The 15,463-nt window shown below is 34.7% G+C and overlaps 1 protein-coding gene across 2 annotated transcripts in view; it reads left to right on the top strand.

Annotated features, from left to right (window-relative positions):
• The window catches only part of NOVA1 (NOVA alternative splicing regulator 1), a 143,754-nt gene extending 130,635 nt beyond the window's left edge, over window positions 1-13,119 (top strand). For both annotated transcript variants that reach the window (XM_039222330.1, XM_039222331.1), the window contains exon 5: window positions 10,290-13,119. In XM_039222330.1, coding sequence (XP_039078261.1) covers window positions 10,290-11,294 — 1,005 coding nt within the window. In that variant the 3' untranslated portion in view covers window positions 11,295-13,119. The remainder of the gene's footprint in view (window positions 1-10,289) is intronic.
• The last annotated feature ends 2,344 nt before the right edge of the window (window positions 13,120-15,463 follow it).

Raw genomic sequence — 15,463 nt, 5'->3', positions numbered from 1 at the left:
AGGTATTTATTTTAATTATATGATTCTTATTTAAAACTATAACTTTAAATTTCCTTATTTTAAAATTTCGAAGTATTTTCTAAATCTCCTTCTGCCATTTCTCAACTACTTTTATAATATAAATTTAAATATTTAGTAGTCTTTATGATAGATACCACCTGACTGTAAGCTTCAGATAGGAGAGATCTAACTCTTTTTATTTACTTTTATAAAATTTTATAAAAAAAATTTATAAAATCCACAAATCTGGAACAGTACCTGGAACACTCACTGAGTAAATGATTGTGCAGTGAGTACCAAGAAATGTACTAAAACTATTTTAAATATGTTTTTATTCTCTTTTTGCAGAATTTGTTTATTCAGCACTTAATTTAGAAGTAATTTCTATTTCCTTCTATTACACTGCTTTTTAAAATATTAAAATAAGACAAAGTTTACATGGTAGGGAGGAAAAAAATCTCACCTGAAAATCAGTTTCTATTATTCCCTTCATTTCAGTTTTATCTTCCTATAATTTTGCACTATTTAATCCAGACTCTACATCCACATTTATAGATATTTTAGAATTTTGTGTTATTTTCCACATTATTTTATAATTTCATGTAGTGCCTGTACACTGTTCTGTGTATATGACATTTTCCATGCTCTGGGTTATTTCCCAGAAGGATCACAAAAGGAGAGATACCTCACAAAAGGTGAGACACTGATTTTAGCAGTTTAATGTTTTCTTGTTAAAGTTCCTTACTGTTCACTATTTAAAGAATTGTTTTTTCATTTACCTTCCCCTAAATTACCTTATCCATTTCTGTTGCTTTAAATAACTCTCACATTTCTTCTGATCACCAGACCTATAGCCAGTCACCTACTTGTTATCATGACTTAGATGTCTGATGGGGATTTCAAACTTAAAATATCCAAACTAGAATTCTTGATTCCCTCTATCCTTATTTTTCATCCCTTTTCACCATTCACTTCCATGAACACATCCCCTACTTTAATGTTCATAGCTATGTTTTACTTTTTAAGTTGATTTTACAGCCTTTAAAATATTAAATTAAAAGCATTAGTTTTCATATTAAGAACCCAAATACTTCAAGTACATTTTTTCACTAATTGGAATTAAGAACTCTTAGGGGCGCCTGGGTGGCTTAGTCGGTTAAGCGTCCGACTTTCGCTTGGGTCATGATCTTGTGGTTCGTGGGTTCGAGCCCCGCATCGGGCTCTGTGCTGACTGCCAGCTCAGAGCCTGGAGCCTGTTTCAGTCTGTGACTCCCTCTCTCTCTGACCCTCCCCTGCTCACGCTGTTTCTCTCTCCTAGAAATAAATAAAACATTTAAAAAAAAAAAAAAAGAACTCTTAATATACATCTTGTATAAACTCTGAGTTTGTCTAAGAAGATATGGTTTAAAATAATAATAGTAATAATGATTTCTAAAAGATTTTTGATAATGACACCAGATATATGATGATGACTAATGGAAGTTCCAGAAATTTAACCTCGTTTTAGTAAAATATGCATTAAGAAAACAATGCTGCAAGTGTTTTTCATTTGTAGATAATAGGCTGCCCTAAAATAGTTTATTACTTACAACTTTTATGGTTTCTTTATAATTATTTGACTTCTAGTATTTTTCTTTTTTGCATGATTATGTCTAGAGTGCATAGCATCTCAACATAACAGGAATCATTTAAAGTACTTTTCTTTTCCTTGTTCTTACCTGTAAAAAAACGATTTTTCCCATTTTTCTTAAACCTAAGTGTATCCCTCTCTAGAATGTGATGTATCTTTAAAATTGGCAGCAGTCAGGGGCACCTGGGTGGCTTAGTCGGTTAAGCGTCCGACTTTCACTTAGGTCATGATCTCGCGGTTCGTGGGTTCGAGCCCCGCGTCGGGCTCTGTGCTGACTGCCAGCTGAGAGCCTGGAGCCTGTTTCAGAGTCTGTGACTCCCTCTCTCTCTGACCCTCCCCTGCTCACACTGTCTCTCTCTCTCTCTCCTAGAAATAAATAAAACATTAAAAAAAATTAAAATAAATTAAAATAAAAATAAATAAAAAACAAAATCATGAGATGCTTCACCAACTGAGCCCCCCAGGCACCCTGAGGTGGTATTTTATTGTAGTTTTGATTTGTATTTCCCTGATGACCACAGATGTGAGCATCTTTCCAGGTGTCTGTTGACCATCTGTGTGTCTTTGGAAAATTGTCTATTCGTCTTCTGCCCATTTTTTTTTTAAATGTTTTTATTTATTTCTAGGAGAGAGAAACAGCGTGAGCAGGGGAGGGTCAGAGAGAGGGAGTCACAGACTGAAACAGGCTCCAGGCTCTGAGCTGGCAGTCAGCACAGAGCCTGATGCGGGGCTCGAACCCACGAACCGCGAGATCATGACCTAAGCGAAAGTCGGAAAGTCGGACGCTTAACCGACTAAGCCACCCAGGCGCCCCCGTCTTCTGCCCATTTTTAAAATTGGAATTTTTTGGGGGGTTGTTGAGTTTTATAATTTCTTTATATATTTTATCAGATATGTCATTTGCAAATACCTTCTCCCATTCTGTAGTTTGCCTTTCAGTTTTGTTTGTTTCCCTTACCAAGCAAGGTATTTATTTTGATGAGGTCCCAATAGTTTATTTTTGCTTTTGCTTCCCTAGCCTCCAGAGACATACCTGGAAAGAAATTGTTACATCCAATGTCAAAGAGGTTACTGCCTGTGTTCTTCTATATACCTATACCAATTATATGGTTTCTTGTCTCACATTTAGGTCTTTAATGCATTTTTAACTAATTTTTGTGTACGGTGTAAACCAGTGGTCCAGTTTCATTCTTTCATATGTCAACGTCCAATTTTCCCAACACCATTTGTATAAAGTACCAAAACTGAAACAGGAAGAAAATAGAAAACTTGAATAGACCAATAACCAGCAAAGAAATTGAATCAGTATAATAAAAAAAATTTTTTTAACTCCCAACAAACAAAAATCCAAGGCCAGATGGCTTCACAGGCAAAGTCTACCAACCATTTAAAGAAGAGTTGACACCTGTTCTCAAACTGTTCCAATAATAGAAAAGGAAGGAAAACTTCCAAATTCATTTTGTGAGGTCAGCATTGCTCTGATACCAAAACCAGATAAAAACTCCACTAGAAAAAGAAAACTACAGGCCAATATCTCTGATGAACAAAGATGCAAAAATCCTTAACAAAATACTTGCAAACAGAATCCAGCAATACATTAAAAAAATTATTTCACTGAGATCAAGTGCGATTTATTCCTGGGATGCAAGTGTGGTTCAGTATTCACAAATCAATCAATATAATACACCACATTAATAAAATAGAGGATAAGAACCATATGATCATTTCAACAGATGCAGAAAAAGCATTTGACAAAGTACAACATCCATTCATAATGATAGTGGATTTTTAAGTGATCTTAAATCTATGAGTGTTACTGATTTCAGTAATTTTGTAAGGTTAAAACATCTATGCATTTGTCTTTTTCTGTATTTCACTATGCTTGCAATATAATCTTTGAATTTCTTTTTACAGTCTTGAGGGGTTTTTTGTTTTGTTTTTTTCTTTTTAACATTTATCATCCCATGAACTGATAGGGAATGAGTTCCAGCAGCTCAGGCTCCTTTCCATTGTTTCTCAAACAGTGTGATTCTCAAGGGGAGGCAGGGTGGCACTTCAGGTGAACCCAACTAACGTTCTCTTTGGCTCCCTTCTTTTTCTTACTTCCCTTCCCACGCTGCAGGAAACTATCTCGCCTCTTTGAGTACTTAATATACTCAATAGGTACATGCATGAATTCTCTTGGCAAGAATCGTACTCTTGTTTTGTACAACAGTGCCAACAGCATGTGGGTAACGTTGTAGACTCTCCCAGTTTTGCCACGGTAACATTAGTGGGACATTTCTCTTAGAACAGTGTCCATTTCCTTGATCTCCACAATATACCCTTTCTTATAGATTCACATGTATGTGGCCAAAGGAACAATTCTGTGTTTTCTAAAAGGCCTAGAAAATAGGTAGCGGGCACCTCTCCTCTTTCCCTTTGTGTTGGTCATTTTGGCAGATTACTAGAAGACCATGGTTCCAGCTGAAAGGATAATCTTTGAATTTTGGATTTTAGAGATGGTAGAGTTATTCTTGTTTTAAGAACCCAATGTCATATTTTTACACACACACACCACACACAAACACACACACACACAATGGCATGGCCATGATGGAATCTTTTAAATAGCTTATTATTTGTTTCTTATTAATCTATATTTTAATTTTTGGTTTATTTTTGAACAGTTATTCAGTTGATCATGTCATTTAAGTGCAAATAATAAATGCAAAACTAAATAAAATAATGGCCTTGCGGAAAATAAAATTTTGTAAGAGAGGTAAATATCTGTTGCATGCTAATATAAGCCAGCATAGGATAAGTAACATAATAAGAAGTACAGAATAGTATTTAACATTTCTTTAGGGAACCAGGGTTGAGTTTACAAACTATATTGTATTTGAACTGCTCTTACAGGACATATAAGCTTTCAGGAGGCAGAGATGTGCATATTCAGGGGATATAGGTACATAACATTTCAGTCACTTGGGACAAATGAATAAACAATAAGAAAAAACATGGAAAAATAACTAATATAGAGTCTATCTAAGAATTTGAAGGTAAAGTTTGGATTCAGCATGGCATCCCAGTTTTTAAAAGAAGCATTGCAGGGAGAGAGAAAATCAGCAGTACATAGCAGGATGTAGAGATCCAGGGAGCCAGAAAAGGCACAGATACCTCCTGGATTTGAAACCTGGTGTTGGCAGTGGTGAGGAAGAATGGGGGAAGACGTTTAAGAAAAGACAGCATGGTAGTTTATAATGATACTATGCATGTTTATGAAAACTGTCTTTCCTTTGATTTTATTATCAAAAGTGAGTAGATTAAACAGACTACCAGAGAATTAGAAGAGTTCCTTTTTTTTTTCCCTGTTTGGATACTTTGTATTCATGTAGCAATCCTGTACATATTTTGTCAAAATCTATACTTCTCAAGAAGGCAGTTATTTATCTGTGTAAAATCTATAATCAAAAGAAAAGAGGTTTTCAATTTACTTTAGTCAGCAACTCAATATAGATCCCCAAATAACACATGCATCTTTATTGGACATTACTAAATGCTGCCTCAATAGCATATCTTGGTAATATCTTGGTAATGTCTTGACTTTTAAAGCATCAAGAGATACAACAAAATGTAGTATTTCTTTTAGATAAGCAGATAATATATGATATAATAAGAATGTAAAAACAGTTTCTAATATACTAGTTGGCTGGTTATAAATTATAGAAATCCAACTCAAAGTGACTTTAAAAAAGGGAATTATATTGATCTGTGCAGACTTTAACATGGTTAGATTCAGATGCCAGAAGGCTGTCAGAAATTTTCTCTCTCATTTTTGGAGTCTCCTTTTATCTAGGTTAACTTTATTTTCAGTCAGGTTTTTTCTCTTTCCATATGGTGACAAGATAGTAACTAGTAATGTCAGGCTTGTGCTCTACTAGATTAGAAGTACAAGTATCTCTATCCCAACAGTTTTTCCAAATTCTCAGGTTAAATCTTCCTGGATCATCCTGGGCCGTTTTCCTAATCCCAAATCAGTACCTGCCAGAGGTGTGGGAATTTTGATGTGTCAGGCTCTGTTATGTTTCCACTGCTAGTGCATTGGAAAGTTGTCATCCTTACCTGAAGCACAGGTACAAAGAATGAGAGAGGATGTTTCCAAGGGAAAACTGGGATCTGTTGCCAGAAGAAGGAAGACCAGATGTTGGGTGAATGAGTGAGTGAATGAATGAATGAATGAATGAATGAGTGAATGAAAAGTATCCACTATTGATAGTCATTGCTTTATAAATGGAAGTCCATGCATATGTAGTATATAATATGGCAGCCCTAAATAAAATAGTACTTGCTATTAATTGAGGTATCTTAAATTATAATGGAGCTTATTTTGCATGTATATTAAAGTAAGGCTTTATGAAATAATTTTACTGCCATGATGATGAAATAGGACTACAGACACTCTTACTGCTTTCTAAGACCATAATGAGTTATAGTTATTATTTGGCAAAGGAGTAAATTTGTCTTAATATTTATTTTTAATCAGAAACATATCAACTTTAAAACCTACCTATTTAGTGTTTTTTATCTTTTCATAGGATTTCCATAGAGGTTCTTCTTTAGCTGCACATAGAGAAATCGTCATTTATTTACTTTTTTTTTCCTGGAAAGCAGTTGATGCTAGTAAAATTAGTATAATTATATTGTTAATCTTATCTCATGTTTATTTGATAATACATAATTATAAGTCTAGGAATCAGGAAAATTTAAATAAAGATTTTTTCTTTAGAATCCATAATTGGGGCGCCTGGGTGGCTCAGTCGTTTAAGCAATCGGGATGGCTCAGTCAGTTAAGCATTCGACCATGATCTCCAGGTTCAACTGTGTCGGGCTCTTTGCTGACAACTCAGAGCCTGGAGCCTGCTTCAGATCCTGTGTCTCCCTGTCTGTCTGCTCCTCCCCAACGTGTGCCTTCTCTCTCTCTCTAAAAAATAAACATTAAAAAAAAGATTTAGAAATAAGCATGCATATACATAGGTGAGTCAGTATGTTACAGATTTCACCAATAAAAATAAAGCCATACATATAATTAAAATGTGCAATGGATCATCTTACTGGGGATGCAAATACTATCAATGCACAGACTTTTTCTTTGGTAAATGCTGTATTCCTGTATCTAAGAAGTAAGCGAGTAGACCATCTTACATAATTTTCCACCCTCCTTTTCTCTTCCTTACCCCAGCCAGTATTCAGTTCTCCACTATCTCCAGGCTTCCACACTAGTGCCTCACTTCTTGGCTCTGATGTGACACATAAAATAGAACACTACTTTTCTGAAACATTATGCAAATGGATTAATTTTTCCTTTTGTCTCAATTTCTCCATTTCAAAGAGTTGTTCTTGTTAGTGTCCATATTAGATTAAGTATGCAAATAGATACATAAACGTTTTTTAATTCTTCATGAAAAAAGTGTAAATATGAGAAGTTTTAAATTTTTTAAAAAGATTCCACATCTTTTTAAAAATTTATTTATTTATTTTGAGAGAAAGAGTGAGCAAATAGGGGAGGGGCAGAGAGAGAGGGAGAGAAGGAGAATCCCAAACAGGGAGCCCCATGTTGACCTTGAACTTATGAACTATGAGACCATGATCTGAGCCAAAACCAGGAGTCAAATGCTTAACTGACTGAGCCACCCAGGAGCCCCATGAGAGCTTTTTCATTTTCTTGGGTCAAAAATAAGTAAAAGTTGGGTGACATGTTCCCTTGGCTAGTATATTCAGTGTTTGTATTTTTTCAATTTGGAATTTAATAACTTTTTATATTTATATTTTATTTTATTTTTTAATTTAATTTCTAAGATCAGTAATCTTATGCAGAATTATTACTATCTAAAGTTAAGAAGTGCTACCACAAATATTAATATGTAATCATTAATATTTTCTCTTAAATCATAACACAACTCTATTAAGTTATATGTGGACAATGTAAGTTCTACCAGCAAAATTTGGAGACCACATCCCTATTTGATAAAATAGCAATTAAGGCTGACAGTATTTTATATAAGATTATTTCAAATAGTTAAAATAAAATCCAGGGAATAGTACTTATTACATAAAGATGACTCTGTGTGTGTGTGTGTGTGTGTGTGTGTGTGTGTGTGTGTGTGTGTGTGGTCTGACAGTAATTTGTATTAGAAGGACATCTTTAATAATAAAGATAGATGTCATGGTATCATTTTTCAGTTTACAAAGAGACAGATTTTTATGCCACATGTTTACTTTTTGAAAAGTTTACACACCATTTCCGAACTATACATTATTTCAGAATCTTTATATATTGGAAAGAAAGAAAAATAACTAAGGGGACAAATTAAAAAAAAAGAAAGGACAGACTAATATGCAGTAATGGAAGTACTGTGCACACATTTGAAAGTTCTTTTGGAAGAATAGAATAGTAAATATAGTGGGAGACTGGTGAACTGGTGTGCAGTGTAGTAGAAGTTAATACTACCTTCCCACATCTCATAGAAGTTTAAGGTGATTTTTAAATTTATATATTTCATTACTCTTTATTGACAGTCTGTAAGACAGTTCCCATAGTTATCCTTTCATTTGCTCTTCTCTTCCTGGGTTATATTCATGCAGGTAATTATTACATTCAGCAAAACAATAGTGAGATTAGAATTTTAAATAATTGAATAACAGCCCTTTTGAAGTTTTGGTTAATATATTTTTCTTTGTAAAAATTATGTTAAAACATAAAAATTATGTTAAAACACTATAGTTTGCCAGTATATAAATGTTTTCAACTATATAAAAATGTTCTGATTTTGAAAAGAGGTACTTATTTATAAAATATCATATTTAACCTTCAGATATTTAAACCCTTAAAAGTACATTTTCTCAATACTTCATGTGCACAGGATAAAATAGAAGGGTGATTCTAATTCATCTTTATAATTAGTGTAAGAAGTTAATCATGGTTTAACTTTCTAATTATAACACTTTAACATACTACAGCATTTCAGCAAATAATTTTCTATAAAAAAAGACTGTGAGCAAAATTAACAGATTAACATGTTTTAAAAAATTATTTCTTAGTCTACTTCTTGAAACCCATTGCACTTATTAATCAGGGATATGAAGGATATATTTGATATTCCTAAGAAATGTTTCTAGGCAATTTAGGTTGTTTCAATTTAAAATGAAATTATTTTATAGACAAATTGGAATGAAACAAAATCCTGTTCCTATCAATTACATGTATGGAAAAGAAAAGTTGTGTGTGTATGCACATGTGTGTTAACACATGTAAACGTTTATGAGATGACCCAATCTAGAATTTGAATCTATACTTTCACTGCCTGCTACCTTCAAGAGCAAAATTGCCAGAAATGTATGGCTTTTATTTTTTAAAGAGAGCATGGCAATACTTGCTATAAACTAGCTGGTGAAATATTTCAAAGACTATCTCAACTAATTCCTGTTCATTCTTCAAGAAGTTATTTCAGCCTGCCGATTTTAATATCTAGAACAGGAAGGCGGTTATTTCAGGGCTTTGTCCGTGACACACAGCACTTACAGTTACTGACCTACCCAGTGAGTCATAGAACAGTGCCATGGACATCTTTGTGCCACCAAAATAAAAATTTCAATATTTATATTTCAATCTTAGGGGTTATGCAAAATACCCTACTGATTTTATACTTTCTATAAGAGTATTTGATTGTAATTAAATAAATCAAAATAGGCTGGGTTTCGTGGGTGGATGTTTCAATACAAATTAGCTAAAATGCCTGTACTTCGTATGGTCACATAAGATCACTGTAAGTATTCATGTGACTCCAGTAATTTTTCAGTCACCGTTGATAATCTGTTTGTAAGCCCTGCTTTTTAAAATGTACCTATGAGTGCCAGAAAGAAAAGTAACTAGTTAAAATATCCATTTTACAAATTTAAGTAGGACAGCCAGGTAATATTCTCAAATAGCGTTCACCTACTTAAAAGTGATGGAAATTTTTACATTATTTAGAAATATTTATTATTTTTATAGTTACATGTTGTGTATCAGTTTAGATGAAAAATCAGGATACTGCTAGTAATAATTTTATTGTTCTCAGAAAATATTAGTCGTGAAACAAGTAGAGTTTGAATGACACAAAAATTACTAGGTAATAAGGAACGTGAACCTAATTTTTTGAACGGGCTCAAGCTAGAACATTACTACTTTTATCTTTACTAACTCTTTATCCTGCACTCTTTGTTTTTATACGTTTTAGACCAAAGATATTCTTAAAGCTACAGTAGATGAAGAATATCAACAGTATTTTTATCTTGGAGCTATATAAAAATGTTACCATTGATGTATAGTTATGATACCCTCTTTTTAAAACATACTGATTTCTCATAAGTTGTACTACAAAATGCACAAATCTCAAGGAAAATTTTGTCTAATAATTCTAAACTGAAAATTGCTTTTTCTTTTAAAAATTCTGATTTTACAAGATAATTGTATTAAAGTGTGATAAAAGTCACTTTAGAAGTTGTGCTATTTCTCTTTCATAAATTGTGTTTAAATTAATTTTCAACTTATTATTTTACTTTTGCTAGGATAGCAAAGTAATATGATGTATATGCGCAAAACAGAAGTATTATTTATACGTATTTTTTTTAATTACAGGTAAAGATTATAGTTCCCAACAGCACAGCAGGTCTCATAATAGGGAAGGGAGGTGCTACTGTGAAGGCTATAATGGAGCAGTCAGGGGCTTGGGTGCAGCTTTCCCAGAAACCTGATGGGATCAACTTGCAAGAGAGGGTTGTCACTGTGAGTGGAGAACCTGAACAAAACCGAAAAGCTGTTGAACTTATCATCCAGAAGATACAAGAGGATCCACAGAGTGGCAGCTGTCTCAATATCAGTTATGCCAATGTTACAGGTCCAGTGGCAAATTCCAACCCAACCGGATCTCCTTATGCAAACACTGCTGAAGTGTTACCAACCGCTGCAGCAGCCGCAGGGCTATTAGGACATGCTAACCTTGCTGGCGTTGCAGCCTTTCCAGCAGTTTTATCTGGCTTCACGGGCAATGACCTGGTGGCCATCACCTCTGCACTTAATACTTTAGCCAGCTACGGATATAATCTCAACACATTAGGTTTAGGTCTCAGTCAAGCAGCAGCAACAGGGGCCTTGGCTGCAGCAGCTGCCAGTGCCAACCCAGCAGCAGCAGCAGCCAATTTGTTGGCCACCTATGCCAGTGAAGCCTCAGCCAGTGGCAGCACAGCTGGTGGTACGGCGGGGACATTTGCATTAGGTAGCCTGGCTGCTGCTACTGCTGCAACCAATGGATATTTTGGAGCTGCTTCTCCCCTAGCTGCCAGTGCCATTCTAGGAACAGAAAAATCCACAGATGGATCAAAGGATGTAGTTGAAATAGCAGTGCCAGAAAACTTAGTTGGTGCAATACTTGGCAAAGGAGGGAAAACATTAGTGGAATACCAGGAGTTGACTGGTGCAAGGATACAGATCTCCAAAAAAGGAGAATTCGTACCTGGCACAAGGAATCGGAAGGTAACCATTACTGGAACACCAGCTGCAACACAGGCTGCTCAGTATTTAATTACACAAAGGATCACATATGAGCAAGGAGTTCGGGCTGCCAATCCTCAGAAAGTGGGTTGAGTGCCCAATTATATACCAGATTGTTTTAACCCCTCCTTTACCCCATTTTCAAGAAGGATGTACTGTACTTTGCAGAAGTGAAGTTTTTCTGTTATTAATATATAATTATGCAAATGAATGCGACTATGTTGACAATGTGTATATGTAAATAATATGTGTTTTACCAGATGTTTCATAGAAAGAATTTTTTCTTGATCTGTTTTGTTCTCTATACTTTGCTTGTGTATATTTGTCAGAGGTGTTTCTAGTGTAAGATTTAAGCCTGCCATTTTACCAGCATTATTGTAGTTTAATGATTGAATGTAGACAGGGATATGCGTATAGTTTTCAGTATTAGTTCTAGATAACACTAAATTAACTACTGTTAGGTTGAGTATGGTGGGGTCAGTGACCTAAAATGGAGTGAGGCCAAAGCACTGTCATGTAAGTCTTACTTCCTGCTTAGGGCACAGTGAAGTAGGAAACAATATTTTGAAAATAAGTTTTAAATTTAAAATGATCAAAAAGCAATATAGTTGCATAAAAGCACTGTAAAATATTTAAAAGGTTAAAACTGTGGAAAATTATATTGGTAAGTTTACAGATCAATAAAAGCACCTGTTCTCCATCTGAACTAGACAATGGAAATAATGCTGCATGCTGGCCATGGCCCATTCTTCATCATTTGTAAGTTCAACAAAAGTTCTCACATGGAGTCCCACCTCTTCAGAGGTTTGTACATTTGTTTTTAAGCACTGAATTCACTACTGATCCCATCGCCTGGCCAGTAGAACAGTCATTACTCCATTAACATCCTCACTGTTTAGACACATAACTGTGGTACAGTGTATTGGAAATTTTATAAACAAAAGTGAAAGTGCCAACAAATTATTGATAGCTGATAATGTTTCATTATCTGCAACTGCTTGATAAGTATGTTGCATTTTAAGAGCTTATAATTGTGTATAATTTGTTAACACTAGAAACCTATTAGTATTGTGAATGTAGATTTTACTGTGAAGCTATCTGTGATTTAGCTGTTCGCTCCCATGATGGAGTCTTTGCAGCATGGCGCTAGCAGCCAATGCAGTTTCTAATACTCGGTAATTTGCATGTTTTGTGGAGCATTTTTATGTCACCAACCAGACAGTATTTCCTGCATGCTTATTTAGAAGAGGCAGTTTATCTTGAGAGGTAGTGTGATCTACCTTTGTCAGGCTTTTTGACAGGTCATTTCAAAGTAAGCCTTTGTTCCCAAGACCCAACAACTGTCACCCTCTTCTGTACCTCTCCTGAGTGCCAACTGTCCAGGCCATTTGACACACCATCTGTTAACCTCTGAGTTTGCCCACTCAAGGCCACTCATAGGGGCATCCATCCCCAAGCACCTCCTCATGCTGTGCATGCAGTCTTAAATTCAATGGACAAAAATAAAATGCTGGCTACCTCTGGATCATCTGGCTGAGCAACTGAATTACAAAAGAGAATTACTTCCATCTCAACTTCAACCCATTGATTACGTCCATCCTAGCAAGCTAAATGGCATCCCAGCTGCTCCTTTCTGTGCAACCAATTAAAGAACAATGAGTGTGATGCTCCATGTCTGAATTTCGTCCAGCCTCTCTCTGAACTGTGATCTTTGTCCTCATGAACTTTCCCTTTTGTTCATTGAACTATATGGACTCTTCATTTCATATTGATTTACTGTGCAATTTACTTTCGGACATTGAGAACTTGAAATTATTTCCTGATCCCTTCCCCTTCCACTATTAATAATTCATTTCTGTCAAACTGTAAGAGTAGATTCATTTTTTTTTAGTTTTTTTAACATTGGACTGTTATTTCATTTTAGAGTTCTCTATCTCTAAATATTTATTTAGAGAATGATTTTAAAAGGGAATGATATGCTTGTTTAAATGAAAGAGAAAAGCTGTAGTAAACTGTGTTAATTGGTAATGACTATTTATCGTCGATACTCTGTAGCTGTGTAAGTTTTGACAAATAGTGTATCTCGTGGAATCAGTGGTTAGCATTGCCGCTATTATATTTACTCATTTTATCATTATAAATGTGCTTAGTTCATCATGTAGCATCACTTGTCTCCCGTCTCATTTTTTCCTTGCATGTCACAAGTCTCAGATCATTTATAATACATTAACAGTAAATAATATCTATGTAAATTTCTTTCACCATGCTGTCTCAGAGTCAGCAGTGAACAAAGGCAAAGATTGGGGCCCCACTCAGTTGAAAAAGAGAAAGGAAGTGATCTAGGATGTGTATTAGAAGCATTTCAAATGTTGGGTCTTTAAAATGTTTTGTTCAGTCTTAGCAAATCTTCAACTTTTTATTTCAAAATTCCAGTAGTCCACTGTGGAGCCCATGCATTTCATCTGGAATTTAATGTTACTTTGAAGCCAAACCATTTAAACAATTATGTGTATTTTATTAGCTAGTATTGCTGAAAATGCACTCAGTTCAATTTCAATTGTATATGGGAATTATAAACTTTTGCTAGTTGGCATGGTTATATGTTAGTTAAAACTGAAAGCTAAATTGAAGATATTTACATTTTAATTTATGGTAGCAGATAAGGGTTTGTGTGCATTATGTGTAAATCAGCTTCATGCTGTCTAAAATCTTATTCTCTGAAATTTATAGACCATGTAGAATTGATTTGTGATGTGATGCTTTAATTTACTGCAAGAAAATTAGTATGGCTTCAAACTGCCACAGGTAGGCATGTAACAATGGCTGTTCAGCTATACTGATCCAAAATGGAGAAAACTGATGATACAAGGGCCAAACATCTTATGAAATGCAACTATTTATAGACTTGTTTTGCTATAGGGAGGCTGGTGAACATGCTGAATACGAATTACCTCAGTTCTGCAGCTTTCTATGTCTTTTTAATGCATTCTGTTTCAGGGTCACTTTCAATCAATATTTCATTTACTTACTGAGATTGAATGGGCGCTCTGAGACACAGTGTGCTGTTTATCATACAGATTGGACACCTCATTCTAGATCCAAGATCTTTTCCTCAACACTGGGAGCTGTCCTTTCAGCACCACAAAATTACTGCTTGAAGTTGCATTGCAGTTTTTTTTTTTCCTTTATCACTGGGAGCTTTTCTTTCAGCACCACAACATTGCACCTAGACTTTTTAAACGGCTGCCTTCCTCTTTGCACTGAAGACCAATTTCGTCTGCACTTCCAGTTATTGCTATTACCTGTAGGACTTTCAATCCTACTTCACCTCACCCACCCCACTCCTGAAACAGTTAAATGTATCTATTTCTGTGGAAGTCATTTTCTCATTGAATGATCAGAAACAAAGATAAATTCTAACCTGTAACGGCTCATTTCGACTCATTGCTTACAATAGATCTAAGCTCTTTTTTCTGCTTATTCGACTCCTTCCAGCTTCCCATCACATCTGTAACAAACTTTTAAAATTATATTGCCACACCACCATGCACAGCCTACCTGCACAGTAGAGATAGATTATTCCATCGTATTCAGATGGTTAACAGAGGTTAGCAAGTCCTGTATTATATATTTATATCGCTTTCTAAGAAAGTGCATATTAATGTTTACTTTAAGAATGTGTAAATGGTGCTATCAAGAATCTGATAAATTTTATCCCAGTTTTTTGTGTACCACTTCTAATGTATGAGATTTATTTTTCTATTGGAAAAAATAAACAGTATGAAAGCATTAAATTGGTAGATTTTAGTAATTTAACAATGAATGGAATCCCTATGTAACAGGCCCTATCTTTCCTTGGAAATTTTAATGGTGGTAATAGGTTTCAACAAAGGTACTGATAATCACATTTTTTTAATCCATTCTTATATTACATTCTTAATTCACATGCTGATTCCTCACTGAGTCCTTAAGTAAATTTTACTTACTGTAAGTCCTCTCCAAGAAGGGAATTTTTGCTTTCCAAGGCAGCAATTGAAAAGAGATGAAAATATAATTTAATACTATTTACATCACAGACACGATTTGAGACCAGTTCCTCTGCTAGTAGGAGAAATTCATCACTCATTAAATACAGGGCAAGCATGGCTATCCATAATAATTTTGGGTGCAATGCAGTCTTAGAAATTTAATGTACACATTTTATTTAAATGATGCAAACAGCCATATGAAATTGCACATGATTAGAAAGCAGAATGAACTCA

This window comes from Hyaena hyaena, unplaced genomic scaffold, assembly GCF_003009895.1.
Source record: "Hyaena hyaena isolate Hyena2069 unplaced genomic scaffold, ASM300989v1 scaffold_1101, whole genome shotgun sequence".
Taxonomy (NCBI): domain Eukaryota; kingdom Metazoa; phylum Chordata; class Mammalia; order Carnivora; family Hyaenidae; genus Hyaena; species Hyaena hyaena.
The sequence above is the reverse complement of the archived record's forward strand: the minus strand, read 5'-3'. Positions and strand labels throughout refer to the sequence as shown.